This window comes from Physeter macrocephalus, chromosome 1, assembly GCF_002837175.3.
Source record: "Physeter macrocephalus isolate SW-GA chromosome 1, ASM283717v5, whole genome shotgun sequence".
NCBI classification, from domain to species: domain Eukaryota; kingdom Metazoa; phylum Chordata; class Mammalia; order Artiodactyla; family Physeteridae; genus Physeter; species Physeter macrocephalus.
In genome coordinates this window covers 91,017,899-91,038,721 of record NC_041214.2, presented here as the reverse complement: position 1 = coordinate 91,038,721, position 20,823 = coordinate 91,017,899, and the positions used below count along the sequence as shown (strand labels likewise).

Sequence of the window (20,823 nt, the reverse complement as noted above, 5' to 3'; positions counted from 1 at the left end):
CAGCTGAGGGCAGGTGTATTGAACCTGTTTCGAAGGAGTCCTAGTTTGAGGTGGGAAATCCTATATCCCTCACTTTAGTTCTCCTCTGTCTCCCTCTTCCTTTTATTGATGTTCCAGGGTCAGTACAGAAGAATCAGGAAACAGGGAAAAGGCATCCTGTCACTCATTTTTATACAGGAGTTCCATGTGTGAACAAGCTCCTCTCCCTGGCCTTGACCCCCAGTGCTCCTCACTGCCCTGTTAACGTGGGCTGCTCCCCTCCCCCACTGCTGCCTCCTCTTCCCCCTCCCCCACCCCTCCCCCACCTCTGTCTTCACATTGCTCAGCCCTGAATGATTTATAAAGCACTCCCACGTGGAGCCTCCCAACAGTATTTGGAGGTAGGTGGGATTATCTCTGCCTCATAGATAAGGAAACTGGGGTTCTAAGAGATCAAATGCTTTGCCCAGCATCTCATGCTTTGTCAGTCAGGGAGCTGTGGCTTGAAATCAGCCCCAGACTTCAAACTCCACTCTCTTGACATGGTCAGGTCTGTTTTGACCCGGAAGTTTTATACTGTTTTGTGAGTGTGTGGATTACAGGACATCGTGGGCTTAGTAACACAGGGAGAGTGTGCAAACAGGGGCAAGAACAGGCACAGCTACCAAACACATGAGAACCTCAAGGACGCTCTACGGTTGAAGTGGAAGGGACTGATTGGGAAGACAGACTCCCAGTAGTCCAGGGATCTAACCCAGAGTCAGGGCAGACAAAACCTCACCTTGAGCCAGGAGACCTGTGGCTGGGGCCGGCCAGTGATCTTGCAGGAGAATCGCCCCATCTGTCCTTCTTTGACCACCGCTCGGCCCAGCTTAGTAGCAAACTTTGGTGGGCATTCTCCCCAGATGCTAGGACGGGTCTCCACCGCAGGGGCTGCAAATCTGTCCCTGGAAAGAAATCAGCAGAGAATCTATAGCAATGCAGATCCTTTTCTCTCTGTCCCCACCCAAGTTACTTAAGCTGGGCTCAGAAACAAGCAAAGGGCAACCTTCCCAATTCTGTGCCTCAAACACATTTCTGGAAAAATCTGTGGCACCAAAACCTATTTCCTCCATCTCCTGGGCATGCAGCTAGCCTTCAGTTACCAGCCTCCCTTGAAGTTAGGTATGCTTGAATGCTACTGAGGTCTGGCCAAAGCTGGGCTTTGGCCAACAGACTTTGAGCAGAAAGCAGAAACACCATGTGCCGTTTCTAGGCTGGACCCATCAAAACCTCCTGTGCTATTCTCCTCAGGCTCTCTTGCCCACTTTTCTGGCTAGATGCAGAGAGTCCTGCTGAGGCTCCAAGGCCTAGGACACGATGAAGCCACAAAACAGAAGGAGCCTGGGTCCCTGAAAGATAATGGGAAGGTTTTCCACCTGTCCAAGAATATGTGAACTGACTTTGCTTGAGTAAGAAATCACCTTTCCCTGTGTTAAGCCATTGCAATTTGGGGGCTTGTCTGTTACAGCAGCCACTGTTACTTACCCTCACCAATTTAGGCTTACTTGCCATAAGAAATTCACATACTGACTGCCTCTTCTAAGTCTGCTTGTTTAAGTCTTCCGACTATTGCCTTGGTTGTTAGGGACCCCTGCAGACTATGGCCACATAGCCCACTTCCATTTAGCAACTGGACTAGTCAAAGAGGTATCTATAGAGGCCTCCAGGTCAGGAGGTGCCGTGTGACTGACACATCGCACCACAATAGGCTCCCGCTTTAGTTATCATAACCCAAGATGTTTGAGAAGACTTGCTCCTCAGGCTGTTCTGCCAAGGCCTCAGGAAACGCCAGTTACCTTACGCTGGGTTGGACATCCTGGAACTTACCCCAAGGTTTTGGAAACAAGAGGCTGACCACGCTTCTTCACAAAGCCCCCTGCAAATAGGAAACAAAGAGAAAGAGGCTTGAAAAGTCCGGTCTGAGCTACAAACTGGGAGCAACAAAAGCCAGAAAGAGTCAGCGGGGGCGGGGGTGGATAATGACGGTAACAGTTCACCCTGACCGAGCCCATACTGGGTCAGGCTCTATGGTGGGCACTTTACATGCATCGTTGCATGGATTTCCCGCAATACTTTAAGGAGGCTGGTACTACAACATCCTTCTATTTTTTTAAACAGGTGAGAAAAATGAGATTCGGAGACATGAAGTCTCCCACTTGAGTCACAGAGCCAGTAATGGTACAGGAAAGCATCCCGGTCTACCTATTCTAGAACACTCCACCATTCTGCTGAGTGGTTATATGCCCCTGCACCTTCCACTCAGGGATGATCTGTGGCGATCAGGACCTCTCCAGAAAAGGAGCCAGTTGAACGGACAGGGGAGATGCACATGCATCTCTCTTACTACATCTATTCCTGTTTGACCCAATCACTTGAAGCCCAGCAAACAGCAGGATCTGTCCTGCTGGAATGGAGCAGATCACAGCAGACAAGCTCCAGAGCAGCCAGCACCTCCCAGAACCTGCACCAGCAGGACACTGGGCACTGCCAGTCCTGGGTGAGGTGCTGCTGTGCTGGGCAGGAAGCAGTTAAATAGCAGACTCTGCAAGGCGGCTGGGGTCGGCTCCTTTATCCAACTGCTGCTGCTGGGAGGAACAGCTCATACTGTGACCAGGAAGTGACTATAAAGCAGTGGGGTGTTTTTGAGGAATGGGGAGGGGGAGAGGAGGACATTTTTGAGATGACAATCAGCCTGGAAGTTGTTCTCTTTCTGTGACAAACTGGGAATGTTTATAAAACTCCACCCAAGGCACGCATGGAAAGGGTAGAAGTCATTCCCTGATACCGGCAGGCAGCTGCCATGGGAGATCTGCAGGGTGTCTCCCGGAAAAGGGTAAACTTCCTTAAATTCCAGCACTGATCACATCTATGTGAATGCATATGAACATAGGAATGGAAGGTGAAGATCATGGCTGAGTACTTCCCTCAGCCATATCTGGCTTAAGGTTATACAAGGACCTTAGTGAAAAAGGGTTAATAACAATGCCTGCATCACATGTAAGTTGTGATGCCATATGGGTTGACAATTGTTGTACGTGCATTCTGCTTAACGTAACTATTTAGTGAGCCGTGTATAGTTTTCAATTCTCTGTTCAAGGTTAAAAGAACTTATAAGCTGATAAAAGGAGAGACCTGTTCTGGGAGGGCCCAACTGACAACTGAGGTCAAGATGCTGGGGTCCCTCGGACTCCACTGGAGGAAGTTCTTTTACAAAGTATTTGAGCAAATGAGAATCATCAGCTTTAAAGATGCTCTGCTCTTAGACCAGCATCTTCCTTTCTGTCTCTCCAGTGAAAGGAAACGATGCTAAAAGTAGGAAAGAAAGTTTACAAAGCTACTCACTTTGGTCTTGCTTGTAGTAGTAAATATTGGAAACAACATAAATGTCACACAGTAGGGAGACAATAAGTGGCTTAGTAAAATGTACAATTAGGCGTCTTATTCTGCCACCAAATTATGTTTAAGAATACATGAAACATGCAGAAATATGTTAAAGATATTATATCATTTGCTCTTCAGCACACTCCAGCTGGGCTGTGATCCTCTCCACACCACTGAGCTCCATTCCGACCACCATCTTGCCAAACCCAGTGGTTAATCCTCTTCACAATCTCACTCAGTAGCACTTGACAGCAGGGGCCACTCATCTCCAAAGCACTTTCTCCTCCAGACTCTCCTGCTTTTACCAGGTTGCCGATTCTTTCCTCAACCTCCTTCTCTTCTGGAACTTTATCTCTGAGAGCACCCTAGGGCTGAGTCGTGGGTCCTCTCCTCAGCGCTATGGACTCTTCCCCGGGGGGGGTCTTAGTCCCATAGCTTTAAATAATATCCATAATAACTCCCAAACCATACTGCCACCAGAACTTTTTATTCCTCAGAAGTATCCAGGCCAGTGCCCAGCACATAGTAGGTATTCAAATATTTGTTAAACGAATGAATTTTATGAAAAAAAGAGCAGCATGCAAAATTTTCTATTCAATGTGATCATAATCAGGTAAAAATAAGATAAAATACCCAAACATAGTGAAACAACCAGAAGAAAAGATATCAAAACGCAATTGCCTCTTATACATGCTCTATTCCACAGCGTTAGTCACACACCACTCACTAAGACTCTCATCTAAAATATCCAGGTACCATTCACTGCACTTATCATGCTACTGTACCACTCATTTCACATTGGGGTAAAGATCTGATAAAAATTAGACTGGTCAATAGATAACCAACAAGGACCTACTGTATAGCACAAGGAACTACACTCAGTATTGTGTAATAACCTATAAGGGAAAAGAATCTGAAAAGGAATATGTGTACATATAACTGAATCACTGTGCTGTACACCTGAAACCAACACGATATTGTAAATCAACTATACTATAAAATAAATTAATTAATTAATTTTAAAAAGTAGACTGATCAACAGATGAATGGATAAACAATATTAGGTCTATCTATCAATAGGTCAATCAATATATTGATTGACCAATATATTGATTGACTGATCAATATATATATTGATATATCTATCAATATAGGTCTATCTATACAATGAAATATTATTCAGCCATGCAGAGGAATAAAGTAATGATACATGCTACAACACAGATTAACCTGGAAAATTTTTGCTAAGTGAAAAAAGCCAGACACAAAAAATGTATGATTCCATTTATATGAAATGTTCTGAAGAGGCAAATCCACAGAGACAGAAGGCAGATTGAGTGGGTGCCAGGGGCTGGGGGAGGGGGGAGTGGAGTGACTGCTCAATGGGTGTGGGGTCTCTGTTTGGGGTGATGAAAAGTTCTGGAGCTAGACAGTGGTGATGGCTGCACACCATTGTGAATGTACTTAATGCCACTGAGTTGCATCCTTTAAAATGGTTAAAATGGCAAATTTTACGTAATATGTATTTTATCACAATAAAAAAATTATACTAAGAATCTTTAAAACTCTTGGGAGCTAAATGTCTTAAGCCAAAGGCTAAAATTCCTTTACCCCTTAAAAGATAGAGCAAAAATATGGCATTTCCTCAAAGAATACCAAAAGTGTGCTGTTTGGAGGTACTTCTGTATCAGAGTAAGAGCAGTTTATGGTACAATCCAAAGGTAACATATAAAGCAGTCAGCTAAAAATGGAACTGAGGAACGCTCATCTTAATGTGTGTCAACACCAGAGACATACATCAAAGCAAACAGAGAATTTGGGCTAAAATAGCTAACAGGGTCTATTTACAGGCAAAACTTTGAAGTTGCAAATTGTCAGATAAGGCAAAATTAATTTTGTGAAAGTATGAAAATCTGGCAGAACAGCAAGCCTATGTAGAAAAATAAGTGGAAAGGGGATTAAGGTAGAAATGCCAAAAATAGAAGAGTAAGTTACGAGAATTGGTGAAGACAGGATCGAGTTAGTGAGAGGGAAAAAAAGGCCAAGGCACCAAAGGTATTTAAACAGTCATCTCAGATTTTTCAAGGATGAGTAAAAGAGGATGCTAGCAGGTTTCAGGAGTGAAAAGTTCAATAGTGGAGATACTAAGCACATTTTGTCAAAGACTGAGTAGACACAGAGAATGCTGCCAAAAGGGGAATAATGTGATCATGATGGTAAGAAGAAGAAATACTTCTAAAAATGTGTGATGATATAATTTATTATCCAGACAGAGACTCTGGACACTGAAAGGGGCAGAATTAATAATTCTGCCCGGACCACAGGAGTAAACCAGGACTGTTCCAGGCAAACCAGGGAGCAGTCACCCCACTTGCAGGCAACTTCAAAGCAGATTTTAAGGACTGCTTAAAATAGTGGTTCTTCACTCAATCAGAACAAATACCCACTTTTTATACCATATATTTAGCAATGTCCCCTGTGCCATGTTGAATCAATATTTGCCTCTAACCATCCACATATATAATTTCAAAAAGAAAACAAATGTAAAGCCCTGACTAAAATGTTAAGGAGAAACAAAAGGAAAGGGAAGTATAATAATGTTTATTTCAATATTTCGATATTGTACATCAATAGATGTTCAAGCATGTCTATTTCAAGGTAAATGCTCAGGCACTTTAGAAGCCATAACGAAATAGATGCCTGCACTGACTCATATGCCTGTTTGGATTTGAAGGTGAATGATCAAAAAACACACTGTACAAGTAGTCATGGAAATGAAGGAACACAGGTATACAGGTGGACGCTAGAATAAAAAGTAGTGTTAGCAATGTTATATGTCAATTATATCTCAATAAAGAGAAAAAAAGAAAAAATTAGTATAGTAAAAAAAAGTAGTGTTAGGATAAATAACAGAGAAGACATATTATATAACAAAGAAAGAATGAAACCTTAAAAGAAGATAACACAGCAAGACAAGTTACAGACCACTGAAGTAGAGAAAATGGGGAAAAAAATGACTGTAAGTGTGGTGTCAAAACAATTTTCTGCTGTATGACATGGGATCCTTGAGACCTCATCTGTACTAAAACACTGATTCAGTCCCTGTTATGCATAAGGCATTAGAGCTTCAGCAAGTAGACTGATGTGTATAATAAAAGCTAGAATAAAACTTGAGCCTTAAGAGAAAGGCAAAGTGCTTCAAAGATGGGGGAGGGGACACCCCAGAGCAGGGCCTATTGAAGATCTTGAGTTTCAGTTTAAAGGTGGATCATTGGAGGATTCGAAGGGAGGGAATGATAAAATCCCATCTGAATTTTTTGAAAGATATTTTTAGCAGCACTGTGGAGATTAGAGTGGGGTATGGGTAGAACTGGGGAGACCATTTGGAAATCTGTGCAACAGGACAGAGTGGATGGACCACGATGGTGGTAGTGGGAACAAATGAGAACTGGCACAGCAGGATCTGGTGACTGACCAGGGAAGGGGAGGGAGGGAGCACTTGAGGATGACGAGGTGGCTGGGCTGCCCTGCTTCCAAAGGAGGTTTGGGTTATCACCTGTCAAGGTTTCAGCTGTGTCTTCCACAGGGCACTAAAGTCCTAACCATGAATGTTAATGCACCTCTGCCAGGGGCTGCCTGCCACTGTATAAATGGGGGCCTCACCCTATATAAACAGTTCATTCTACAGCCTCCACTCAGTCAGGGGGCTTTGGAGGTCACTGCCACAGTCCACGTTCACTGGAATGTAAACATGTACATTATTCTTACACTATGACACTCAATAACAAGTACAGTTGACCCTTGGAGAACACGGTGGTTAGGGATGCCAACCCCGTGCAGTGGAAAATCCACGTACTCTATCTCTGCCTCAAAAATGAAGGAATTGATACATGACTCACCCAAGGGCAGGAAGCTGAAGCTGTTCTGTAGAATCAGGACTCAAACCCTAGTTCTTTTGATTCTGCATATTGTGATCTCTAATTGAACACAAACTTCCTCCCACACTTAGTTAATTTAAATAACTGTAAAATGAAAATACAGATACTCTATTTATTGAAAAAAAATCCATATATAAGTGGACTCATGCAGTTCAAAACTGTTGTTCAAGGGTCAACCATACATCCTTGCATAGAGGCTAAGGAGGTTATCCCAGTGCACCTAGTAGACATTTCAGGAGTTCTATTTGGGTCCCCAGGAAACTGATGCACTAAAGAACCAATTCTTCCTCAGGGGGTTGAAATAAAATATCCGCCACTTAGAAGACAAATTTCTTCCTGGTCATTGATGGATAAGGTAGTCATATATCCTACCCAATGAGTTCAAAGGAGTAGTGACACAAAGTTTTGTTTTGGAGGGGGGAATAGTTCAATAAATTGCGGCCAGTGATCCCTCAACTGTCTTAAATAAGTACTCTAAAGAGGAATTTAGATCCTATGCAGAGAGAAAATAGCTGTTTTCTTTAGAGTCTTCTTTCTGAGGCCAAGGATCACAGGCATCCCAGCTCATTTCTTAAGAGTCACTTTCCACTGTGATTCCCTCCCAAAACACCAAGCCAAGTAGCAGGTATTCCCTTCAGTACTTAAGTCATAAAGACTGATTTTGTATCAATTTATCAGGAAGGAAACAAAGAGAAATTTACCTCCGGTTTGAGCCGCTCCCCACTTGCGGGTCTGATGTGGTAGGAGTCATCTGGCTGTGGCTACTGTACAGGTGTCTGATCAGAAGCCACCCAGTGAGCAAGTGCAGCATATGGGAAGGTTATTGTAAGCATGGTTCTGGAGAAATTCATTGTACTAATAAGCAACCCATTTTTGTTGGGGATCATGCAAAGTGATGGTGTATCAAAGACTAATGGAACACATGAAAAATCTGTGATCGTAATACTTGTAATAAACCCATGTGTTCAGAAAAATAAAGGTAAAGTTAAAAAGATTCATGAAGCAAAGCAAGCACATAGTAGGTCTGTCCCTCAAGCTGTGGCTAAGGGCAGCAGTTCATCTGGAGAGCTACATGCCGTAGGAAAATGGAAAAGCAACAATTAAGGGCAGAATCGTCTACTCATACTCTGGAATGGATATGACTCTAAAAACCGCCTCGCCTCGTGCTCCAGACCTCCCACGGTCTCCTCCCAATCTATCCTTCAGCTTTATTTCCCACTACTCTCTGCTCCTGCCCGTCTACTCACCCCACCCTCCACCCCAGGCCCTAACTCTTAACCACTTTCCTCCCATCCCCAGCATCAGAATCATAATCTGCCATCCAAATCTCACTCGCTCTATCCCGGCTAGCCAAGTCCCTCCTCCTCCAAGATATCGCAGACCATTTCAGCCTCCAGATGTCTCATCCTCCTCTAAGTTTACAGAATAGAAGTGCCAATCATTTGGCAAATAAACCTGTGCTGCCTTGGGGTTGTGCTTTTACTTAGCTTTTAATGTGTCTAGGTCTTAGCTGAGCAACCAGGTTCTTGCAGAAAGGATCTGACAAAGCATTTCATCTCCCACACGGCACCGCACAAAGCCAGCACTTCCTAAATATATCCTGATGTTGTTGCTTAATTGAAACATAACAATGAAATATGAGGTCAAGACAGTCAGTCTCTTGAGAGCAATAACCAAGTCTTGCTGCTCTTAGATCCCAGCACAAAGTTAGCACATGTAATGAAGTCTGATGAATGAAGAAGAGGCTAGAACTACAAGCAACTGGGAAAGGTCTGGGGGTGGAGATGGGAGAAATGGGTAGAGGAGTTAGAGATGGGAAGAAAAGATGGCAGCTGGGCTAGCCAGGGGTACTGGCGTGTATTTTGGAGGGAAAAAGAGGCAAAGTGAAACTGGAAGGTGAAAACAAGAGAGGGAAGGGAGAAGGAGATTTGGAAGGCATGCTTCCAGAACAGAATGGGACCAAGTCATTTGTCATCTAACTCTTCCATGTAGCAAATAAGTGAGGCAGTCTTGACACACAACTGTTTCACAGCAAAGAGACTGGAGGGGCAAAAAGAATAATCTTTATCTCTACCATATTTATATTTTTCCCTTTGATGAGACAGAAAAGGACCAAGAACTCAGAACATTTTAATACTGACTGGGTAAGAAAAAAAATAGGGCATATGCCCCTACAGAAAGAAGAGTCATCAGGGAGTATAACAGACTGAAAAGAGTTTATAAAGAATACAAATGGGAAAGATAATTACAGGTCTTTAAAAAGGTAGAAAATTTAGGTAAAAGAAGACAGTACAAAAGAGAACAACAAAACAAAAGGAGAAGCACAAAAGACGTTCTTGAGGAATACAATAATTTAAGACTCAGCCATTGTAAATAGACATGGGTTCAAATATATAATGTCATCAATCCAATCCAATGTGAAAATAAAAGGGATCTGAGAAGTCTGGCCCTGGAAAAGGGTAGTAGCAAAAGACATGGCGCAGAAGCATTTCCTACAAATTCAAAATCACCAGAGAATGCTGGTGCCAGCAGCACCAGAATAGCTTGGCTAGCGGCCACCAAGGCCAGTCTTCTCCCTTAAATCCCATGACATGGGGTCACTCTCCTTTCTGCCGCCACATTCTAGGTGGTCTGCCACCTGGCTCTCTTTCTCTCGCATGGTCAGGGAGCACTTAATTCTACTGCAAAAGTGATATTTGTTACCTATTTATAGTCTCTCTTTCCCCATTGGAAGTAAACTCCAAGGGGGCAGAAAGCCTGTCTGAATTGGGCCTGACACAGAGAGAAACAGAGTGGTGAACGAGGCAATGGATAGAGGGATGCACTCTTTGCTTGTGTGAGACATTCCAAGATGAGGGGACATGTCTGCTTTTCAACAGAGACAAAAGTGGCAGCCTCAGAACCTATCACCTACAGGGGAGGGAGCTGGTGGAAGAATCCCCCAGGAATGGAGGTGAAGGAGGAGGAATTTGCATGAAGGATGGTGTACTTAATAGAGACGAAAGAGTGATGGTCAAGGCTGGATCCAGAAAGGAGGGAAGAAACAGGTCTTTGCCTACCCCCACTTCCATTTATTCATTTCAAAGAAAACTCCCAAGAGGAAGGAGCCCCTGGCCGAATCGATTCCCCAGCGAATACATATTCACTATTTTTAAAGTTATTTTTTCAGTTGTTCATTGCACTCTTAGGCGGAGTCGTTAATGGCTTGGAATTTATTTTTCAGAGATGAAAATAAACTTTATCCACTTCCTCTGAAACTGCCGCTCTCCTCTCTCTTGCTACTCCTCTTCCCCTAGAATAAGCCCTTATTTCTCAACATCATCTTTAAAGCTTTACTCACTGCCCAGTGTGCCAGACATGTTGATCACGACTAGGGTAACCATGCAATTTATTATCCAAACCGGGACTCTTCTGAAAGTCAAAGGAGGCTCTATTTATAATTACATTGGTAGAGCAGGCATGCTGGGATAAATGGTCACCCTAAGGACACTTGCTGTGACCATGGGTCTGCAAAAGGGCAACCACTTGCCCAAATGCTCACATTTGAGAATGATTTGTACTAGGAAAAATATATCACATCTGTAACTGAATCCTTCCTTGCTACTCAAAGTGTGACCTGTGGACCAGCAGCACGGGCATCACCCAGGGGATGGTTAGAAGTGCAGACACTTGGGCCCTACTCCAGGCCTACAGAACCAGAATCTGCATTTTAACAAGATTCCCCCAGGTGATTTGGGTGCCCTTGCATTTGCATTAAACAAGCCTATAAGATGAGTATGAGCCGTCCTGAGGCCTGGATCACCTCTGGGCCTCCAGTTTGGCTTTCCCCAGGTCCCTGAGCTCGTGGCCTTAAAATGAACCCTCTATTACTTGAAATGACTTAAGTGACTCTCTGGTCTCTGAAACACAAAGGGCCTTCTCAAAGTCAGACCACCATGTCTGGGGTATATCTCTCAATTTCAGCCCCGCACCTCACTCCACCCCACGCCCTAGGTTCACTCTGTGGATGTGATTGCCTGGGACAACCTGCCACCTTGTTCCTACATGTGGGCTTCTCTTTTTAATCCGTGTAAGCCTTGTTTATCCCTATTCAAGCTTCTAGAGCTGTGCTGTCCAGTACAGTAGGCATTAGTCACCTATAGTTATTGAGCTCTTGAAATACGGGCTGGTCTGAACTGAGATGTGTTACCATGTAAAATATGCTGCAAAAGTTGAAGAATGTAAAATATCTCAGAAATAATTTTTATATGTTGAAATGATAGTATCTTGGATATATTGGGTTAAGTCAAAGTATTTTATTAAAATCGATTTCAACTTAAAAAAAATGTGGCTACTAGAAAACTTGAGATGACACATGTGGCTCACATGATACAGTTGACCCTTTAACAATGAGGGGGTCAGGGGTGCCCACCCTCCCCTCAGTTGAAAATCCATGTATAACTTAGAGTCAGCCCTCTGCATGTTCGTTGTTCCTCTGTGTCTGCGGTTCCACATTGCAGATTCAACCAACCTCAGACTGTGTAATACTGTGGTATTTACTATTAAAAAAAATCCCCATCTAAGTGAACCTGCAAGGTTCAAACTCATATAGTTCAAGGGTCAATTGTATTTCTCTGGACAGTGTGGGGCTAGAGAACAGGCTGTGGCCCCTACATTATACAGAAAGCTCCCAGAAAGCAGGCACCACGTCTCTTCCCTGCTCTGCACCAAGCCTCTGTGACCAGTCCTCTGGAGGTAGGTGAGTGTCAGGGTTGGCTACACAAAGCCTTTCCAGGGCTCAGACTAGGGCTGCACAGGGTCATGAATGGTCCTGTCATGAAGATGCTTGCCCTCAAAGAGGATAGTGCATGCTTCTTGGCCCTGGTTACCAAAGGAAATCAGAGGAGAAAGCTTTCTCCTCTATTCTCCACACAAGGATTTCCCTCTGCAAGTAGTTCTCAGGATATTAATGCCACGTTTGAACATCACAAGGTTACCATTTACTGAGTGCCTACTATTTGTCAGTGCTGTGCTGATCTTTACACAACCCGTGGGGCAGCCATTAGCATCAGTTTACGGAAAAGGAAATAAGGCTCGGAAAGGTTAATTTCCCCATAGTTAGAAATTAGTGGAGCTAAAATCCAAGACCATTGGATAACACTGCCTTCTAAACTTGACCATTAGTGGGTCAAAAGGCTCCATATATGAGTCATACTCTTAATTCCTGAAGCTCTGCTCTTTCCGAATAAGAAGCATAACTAAGAAGCAAAGCACAGAGAGCTGGCTAGAAGCAGGAGGGCTGCTGGATTCCCTTTGTAAGGGTTTGGGCTAGCCTGGCACCGTCAACAACTTATCCACGGCATAAGGGACCAGAGTGGATCCTTCCAGGGCTATGGTCTATGGGGTGGTCCCAAACCACACATGGGCTGAATCTGGCCTTTGATGCAGAAGCAGAAAGTATACAGGGCCATTTACATTTAAAGGGACTGCAGCCTTTAGGTCATTCTCTACCTCCTAGGGTTAGAAGGCATAAAACATCTTCGATGATCTCCTCAAATTCAAACCAAAGGGGAGGGCGCAGGGTTGAGAGCCTTAGCCTTCTCTCATTTGCCATAGTTCTCTTGCCTTCTTTCTTTTCCTCTGCCCTGAGTACCATGACCTAATAAAAATTTTCCTGCTTAGTTGAGACATCAGATCTAATGTCCTCACTGATGGGAAGTAAAAAAAAAAAAAAAAAAAAACAAGGTTTCATACGACCTGGGTTTTATATAGCTCCCCTGTACTCCTAACCCACTCCATTCCTTTACAATGGATCATAGAAAACAAGGGCTAGCCCAGGTTGTAGAGACCACTGAGTTCAAACCCTTTATTCTACAGAAACAGAGATCCAGAGTTTAAAGTCGCACACTGACCGGCAAAAGTTGGGACCAGAACCTTGAACCTCTGATTCCCCGTTTCCCCAGTTCCAAATAGAAAATCAGAAAAGGGGTGTTATAGACTACATTTTTGTGTCCCCACCCAAATTCATATGTTGAAGCCCTCACCCCACACAGTGTCACTGTATTTGAAGACAGGGCCTGTGAGGAGGTGACAAAGGTACAGTGAGGCCCTAAGGGTGGGGCCCTTAGAAGAAGAAGAAGGGACACGCGAGTTCCCTCTCTCCACCATGTGAGGACACAGCAAGAAGGCGGTTATCTGCAAGCCAGGAAGAGAGCCTTCACCAGAAACCAAATCCTGCTGGACTGATCTTGAACTTCCAGCTTCCAGAACTGTGAGAAAATTCATTTCTATTATTTAAGCCATGCAGTCTGTGGTATTTTGTTATGGCAGCCCAGGCTGACTAATACAAGGGGATAATGTAATTTTTATTTGTGGGCCTCAACTCAAAGTTTGGGCGTTGAAAAGTGTATACTGTAGAGGAAAGCACAGCGTCAGAACTGGCCAAGATGAGGGTCACTCAGAGAGTGACCAGGGGCCACCTTCCATGTGGAATGCCCCAGCCCACAGGTACTTGAAGGCCATTAAAAGGAATGAGTCACTCAGTTAAAGAATTTGGGGAAAGCATCCAAACTATGCATATTCTATTCTGTGAAACAGCCTGTCCGTCCTTTCATGATTCAAGCAAACAGGAAAAACACTGGCCGAGGTACACCTCGCCCCCTTCTGGAACCTTCTCTGGCACACAATGTCCCCTGAAAACCAGGTTGGGAGGATTGTTTTCTGAGAGAGGAGAAATGAGTCTGACCCTCTGGTTTATAAGCCCTTAGAAAGGCCTGGAAGGGTGGAGGGAACCTTGCCATATTTCTGAGGGTCTGACGAACCCACATGTCCTTTTAGACATCAGGGCTTTAAGCAGCAGCCAGTGGCCTGAACTGGAAATGTTCTCACCAGTAGAGTGCCTTCAGCATGTGGGAGATACACCAGCAGCAAAAGGAACAGTTTTACTTATGGTCAAATGTTTTCCTGGAATTTTTTAAGTTAATAAACTTAATAGAATTTTATTTAAGTACAAAGGAAAAAAAAGGCAAAATAATGAATCAGTGTTACACACTTGTATGTTTATCTCCTATATATTTTTCTGAGTTTTACGAAGTTTTTAATGATGGGCATGGACTACTTTATAATGATGCTAATAAACATTGCTCATTCTCTAAATAGTTCAGTATCTAGCAGGTGCCAGGAAGTTTTCTAGATGCTGGAGATACAGCAGTAAACAAGATAAAAGCCTTCTTCTCCTAGAGCTTCCAGTTAGAGGTGGGGCTTGGGGGAGATAATCAAATGGGAGGCAGTGACAGTCCTAGAAGAAAAAGTTCAGTGGAGTGAGAGGATGGAGAGTCCAGGGGATGGGGTGGTCAGAGAGGGTTCTCTAAGGAGGGGACATCTGAGCAGAGACCTGAAGGAAGTGAGGGGCCGAGTCAGGGGCCGGGCTGCAGAAAGAGCCCTTCTTTACACAGGGAACAGCCAGGTGAAGGCCCTGAGGCTTTGCTCAAGGACAAGCAGAGGGCCAGTGTGACCACAGTGGAGCGAGCAGGGTGAGGAGTGGTAGGAGAAGGGTCTGGAGAGCCAGGCAGGAGCAGGATGTACTTTGTAAGGCCATGATGAGGAGTCTGGTATCAATCTCAGTGTGAGGGGAAGCGAGGGGAAGGCTGGAGCAGAAAGGGAGGTGATGTGTAGTCTGACATTTTCTCCTGGGATGCCTCCCTTGTTCCAGGGACCACATTGCCCCCATCAGACTTAACAGGTCCTGAGTTCCGGGATGGGGATGCTTTCTCCTGTGCATCCCTCTCCCAAGAGAGGGCTGTGGCAGGAGCTGCAAGGCCTTGGGGAAACTGGTGGCTCATTTCTCCCCAGGGCTTCCACCTCTTGGGACTCACCTTCTACCGTCAACTCCACTGTCACCTGGCGTGCACCACTACCATTGGTGGCTTCACAGGTATACTTTCCCTTGTCCTCCTCATGGACAGCATGAATCACAAGGCTGAAAGTCCCCCGGGTACCACAATCCAGCAGGAAGCGGCCCCCACCGGCAATGGGTTGCCCGTTTCTGTGCCATGTCACTTGGGGCTCTGGGTAACCCCGGACCTTCAAGGAAAAGAAGAAAGGGTGAGAGCTTGTACATAAGGAGTACTTCCTGTGTGGCAGGTATTGTTCTGGGTGCTTTACATGTATTAACTCTTTTAATCCTCATAACATCCCCTGCAACAAATACTATTTTCACCTCTATTTTGGAGACGAGGAGATTGAGACGCAGGGTTTTGGTAGATTTCTCGAGGTCTTGAAGGTAGCAAGCAGCCGAGTCAGGCATCCTGGCTCCACAGCCCACCACACAAGTGTCTCTCAAGCCTGGATGCATGATTAGAATTACCAGGGGTAGATTTAAAGCAATACTAGTAACCAGGTCCAACCTTGGACCAATTAAATCAGAACCCCAGGGGGTGGGGACTGAGCATGGGAATTCTAGAGCAGTGCTTCCTACTCTAACATGAACCACTTGTTGAAAATGCAGATTCTGCTTCTATAGGTTTGGGGTGGGCCTGAGATTCTGCCGTTCAGACAAGCTCTCAGATGATGCTGAGGCTGCTGGTCCCTAGAACTCACCTTGGGTAGCAAAGGTTCTAGATCTGAGCTGCCCAGTATGGCAGCCACTGGCCACACATGGCAGCTGAGCGCTTGAACTGTGGCTGGTCCTGAGTTGCACTGTAACTGCACTGTAAATGTAAATTATACGTGGGGTTTTGAAGAGTTAGTATGAAGAGAGGATGTAAACTACCTCGATAATTTAAAAATACTGGGGCTTCCCTGGTGGCGCAGCGGTTGCGCGTCCGCCTGCCGATGTAGGGGAACCGGGTTTGCGCCCCGGTCTGGGAGGATCCCACATGCCGCGGAGCGGCTGGGCCCGTGAGCCATGGCCGCTGAGCCTGCGCGTCCGGAGCCTGTGCTCCGCAACGGGAGAGGCCACGGCAGAGGGAGGCCCGCATACCACAAAAAAAAATAATAAATAAAAAATAAAAAATAAAAAAATAAAAATACTGATTACATATTGAAAAGATAGTCATTTTGACATATTGGGCTAAATAAAATATATTGTTAAAACTAATTTCACTCGTTTCTCTTTACTTTTTTAATGTGGCTACTAGGAAAGGTACAGCTACATACATGCCTTGCTTGACGTTTCTATCAGGCGGTGCTGCCCTAGACCACTCTTTCTCTACAAATAGTTAGCAGCTAACATCTGTTGAGTGCTAAGTGTTAAGCACTTTTCTAAATACTTAGCATATCTGAGCCTCACAGCAACTTGTTCAGAGAGAAGATATTTCCCCAAAGAGGGGAAAAGGCAGAGAGAGACAAATTCCAAGAAATCACCTGGAGTTTCAGAGAAAGTTCCCCAAGGGCGCTGAAACCCCTGAAACTCAACAGGCCCTTTGGAACGGACTCATCTTCGGAGGAGCAGGGCTCAGACTGGCCCATCAATGCACAGCCTGGGACCTGAACTGGGGGATTTTAGCACTGGAAATGCACAGAAGACATCACAGAAACCTCCTGAGAAAGAAATTGTTGGCGTTACAAATAGGTTGTAACAGTAGCTTTCATCCACGTATCCACTCCAAGACAAGAGAGCATAGATACAGATGAAGCCAAACCAAAATTCCCTGGATGACCCCAAATTACATTTACAAAGAAAGCCTTCAGTGACCTACAGTAATAATCCTCCTTCTACGCCCCAGCAAGGTCAGAGAGGATGCTTTATCAGCACGTGGGAGAAAAGGGAGGGGAGGTGGCTGTGCCGTCATGCCTGGCCACTGCAGCCCCACCAAGCACATATCCTATCTCAGGGTGATGCTGTTGAAGGGGGAGTACATGCATATTATAATGCCTATTATAATATGAAACAAAGTGTTAACAGCGATTGCCTCTAGGTCTCTCTTTTCCTTTTACTTAACTATCATTTTCTGATATTCCTGCAAATAACACCCCTGACCTTTGTAAAACAGAAAAAAATTTAAATGAAAATATGTGTTCCTTTTATATTCGTGTGCCTGTAAAATGAATGTATAGCACAACCATTCATTAATCTGTGGAGCCCCTCAGGGTACTTAAACCTAGAAATGGAAATAAAAGTGGTACACAAAAAAAACATTATGCATGTTTGAAGGTAGCAAATGCCACATATCCGTATAAAACACATCACCTTGTGGCACTATCTTGGCACAAAGGTTCATGCCAAGGAATATCAGAAAATCACTCTGTTAAAGCATTCTTTTTCTCTGTGAAAGCGTATTTTCAGGAAACAACTAAGGAAAGAAACTCTTTCCCACAGAAGGAAGCCCCTTGGGAGTCTGGTCATATAGTGAATCTGCAAATCATCATCTTCTCCTCCATCCTGTCAGGCAGAGCCAGCCTCACCTCCAGATGATCAGGTGGCCTTCTGTCAGCGTCAGAGAAAGGCAGTGCAGAACCCTGGGACTGGGAGGAGATGAATTATTAACTTCACCAAAGGTGTCCTTAGCATTCCACGAGCAAGTACTCTGGCCCCCTGCAGCGGTGCCAACTCTGTGGCCACCAGGGCCTGAGGCGTTAATGTTTAACTGGGGACATTACAAGTGCTCCAGACCTCAGGGACACAGATCCCTCTTTCCCTTTCCATTTTCCTCTCATTTTCAATTTTTATTTATTTAATTTATCCTGGTCGCACCAGGTCTTAGTTGCGGCATGTGTGCTCCTTAGTTGCAGCATGCATGTGAGATCTAGTTCCCTCACCAGGGTTCGAACCCAAGTCCCCTGTGTTGGAGGGGGGGTTCTGAACCACTGCACCACCAGGGAAGTCCCTCTCATTTTCTACATACATATACATTCCCCTCCACCCCACACCAACAGATCCACCTCTGCAACACCCTTATATATTAAAATAAATATCCAGGGATTTTTAAACATGCTGAAATTGGTACCACTTAGAAAGCTGTGGTTTGCAATGGACTTTTGTACACCCTGCATCTGAAGCAAAGGCAGGAATTTCTATGACCTTTTTCCCTTCCAAGGTCTGAATGATTTTCAGCTCCAATTCTCATCCACCCAATATAGAAAAACTTGTTCAGCTACTACCTAATGTTACCTAAAAATTACTCAACTTCAAGTAAACTCATTTTTTATTGCTGGCCCACTATCCTGGGCTCCTGGGTGGGGAAAGAAGAGAAGCCTGGACTCACACCCGTGGCTGTGTGACAGCAGCCCTGCCTTCCCCGGACGCCTTATCTGCCTTCATCACGGGCCTTCCACCAAGAAGCCACAGATGGGGGATTTTTTACAGCTCAGTCTAAGACCACAGTAAAAACCCAGTGATACTTTAGCTTTCAGAGGTCTTCCACATATGAATCTTATTTGATTCTTGCAACACTACAAGGGAGGTGTCTTGGGTTGCGTTCCCAGGAAGCAGAACCTGAGATAGGGGTTCAGGAACCCAGGTCTAAGTCAACAATCAGAGCAGCTGGGAATGGGTGTAGCAGCCTGGTGCAGGGGATCTGGGTGGGGTACCAAAAGTGTCTGTGACAGCACGCAACGCCAATCATATTATTAAACCCAGAGAGCAAAGGAAAGAGGCCTGGAGAAGTGGATGATTTGCCAGTGATAAAGCGGCAGATCTGGGACCACAATTTTGGTCTCCAAGTTGAGTGGCTTTCTCTCTGTGCCTCACTGTAAATTCATTTTTTTGGTGACATAAATATTATAGAATCCAAAGCATTAATAAGGGTCTATCTCTAATAGACCCTAAGCCTCCTCTAGGTTAAAGCAATATCTGCTCCCCACTTTGGGAAAAAAGCCAAAGAACTCACAAAAGTCATGGCCATCCCATAAGCAAGTCTTGGGCTGTTTCCTTGGAGTAACAGGAGGACAGTGCTATAGACTGAATGTGTCTCTCCAAAGTTCATGTCGAAATCCGAACCCTTAATGTGATTATATTGGGAGATGGGGACTTTGGGGTGATTAGGTCAGAAGGGTGGAACCCTCATGAATGGGATTAGTGCCCTTACAAAAGTGATCCCAGAGAGCTCCCTCACCCCTTCCACCATGTGAGGACACAGTGAGAGGCTGGCCAGCTATGAACCAGGAACTGGACCTCTCCAGACACTGAATCTGCTGGTGCTTTGATTTTGGACTTCCCAGCCTCCAAACATGTGAGAAATAAATTTCTGTTGTTGAAACCACCTCGTCTGTGGTATTTCTGTTATGGCAGAAATACTCCAAAGGTCTAAGATAGACAGGGATGGGTGCCATGCACAAGCCCAAGACAAGCCTAGGAAAGTCAGTGTGGAACAGAGAAGACAGTGTAAGAGCCAGGCCTGAGTCCTGGGTCTGACCTGTCTTCCTAGCCTCTTCAGGTTGTAATTCCTTCCTTTCATTGAAGAGAAAACAGCTCTTGATAGCTCAGGCTCCTTCCATTCCTGAAATAGTCTGGATCTAAATAGTGACCCACTTAGCTTCTGGGGGAAGATTCTTTCCTCTCCCTCCAGTCTACCCTGGGCCCCAGCCCACAGCCTTAATACTCTCTAATCCTCCATAAGGGAAAATCAAGTGACCGCAAGGAAAAAGGCTTGTGAACATGAGTGGGCAGCCCTGACTTGTCACCATAATGAGTTTTTGGAAATGGCCCCAAAGAGGGTCATTCTAAGGAGAATCATATTTTTGCCACAGTGAACCACATTAGATTGGAGGTTGTGTTCTTGAACAAAAGCCTGAGATCAAATAAATCAAGGGCATAGGCGACAATCTGTCATACAAATAAAGATATAGTAACCATAAACCCTATAATAATTTAAAATAGTAAAACTGTGCTCCAGTGCCATAAAATGTCCCCAAGAGCCTTTACAGCCTCAAAAGGCCTTTAAAAGGAACAGGGGCTCATCCTGTGTGTGTTGGATGGTGAGGGGAAAGCTGGCCTGCAGGCGGGCAGCTGCTCGCTGCCACGTCACACCAGCCGGCCGTGCTGGAGAGTTTTTCAGAACCTGGTGCTGTCTCAAGATCTACTTAATGATTGAAAGTGAAACATTCTTAAGGGCACTGTCTCTTCATTTTTCTCTGATGTGTGTGAAGGGCTTGCAGTTAATTCCAGTTTGCCCAGGACAGGCTACCAGAGCATAAGCCCAGAACAGGGCCAGGTTCTCTGGCCTCCACAACCCCTACAAGACTCAGAGCAACACATCTGCTTTCTCAGCTCGGTGAGTGGTAGAAAGGGGGTGATTTTGCTGTTTTTGATGATCTCCTGCACGTCTTTTGTTCCTGGGTGGGCCTGTCCCTGTCTGCACAATGCAAGCCCACACAGCTGCAGTGCAGAGCTGGGCAGGACATGAAACTGAGACTCTGCCCACACTGGGGACAGAGGGAGACCAAAACGAGTGAAACCAGGATTACCCTAAGGCCAGGGTGAAAGGAGACAGCCCGGCAGGACACTGGAGAGTCGGGAAGATACACAAAGAAGACGTGAGCAGTGAGCCGAGAAGTCCTTGGGGCT

The 20,823-nt window shown here is 44.9% G+C and overlaps 1 protein-coding gene across 1 annotated transcript in view; it reads right to left on the bottom strand.

Moving 5' to 3' along the window:
* Positions 1–20,823, bottom strand: part of MYLK (myosin light chain kinase) — a 184,635-nt gene that overhangs the window by 120,936 nt on the left and 42,876 nt on the right. The window contains exons 2-4 of the mRNA XM_028492960.2: positions 15,194–15,401; positions 1,849–1,897; positions 761–926 (exon numbers count right to left, since the gene is read on the bottom strand). Of these exons, the coding sequence (XP_028348761.1) occupies positions 761–926; positions 1,849–1,897; positions 15,194–15,401 (423 nt within the window). The remainder of the gene's footprint in view (positions 1–760; positions 927–1,848; positions 1,898–15,193; positions 15,402–20,823) is intronic.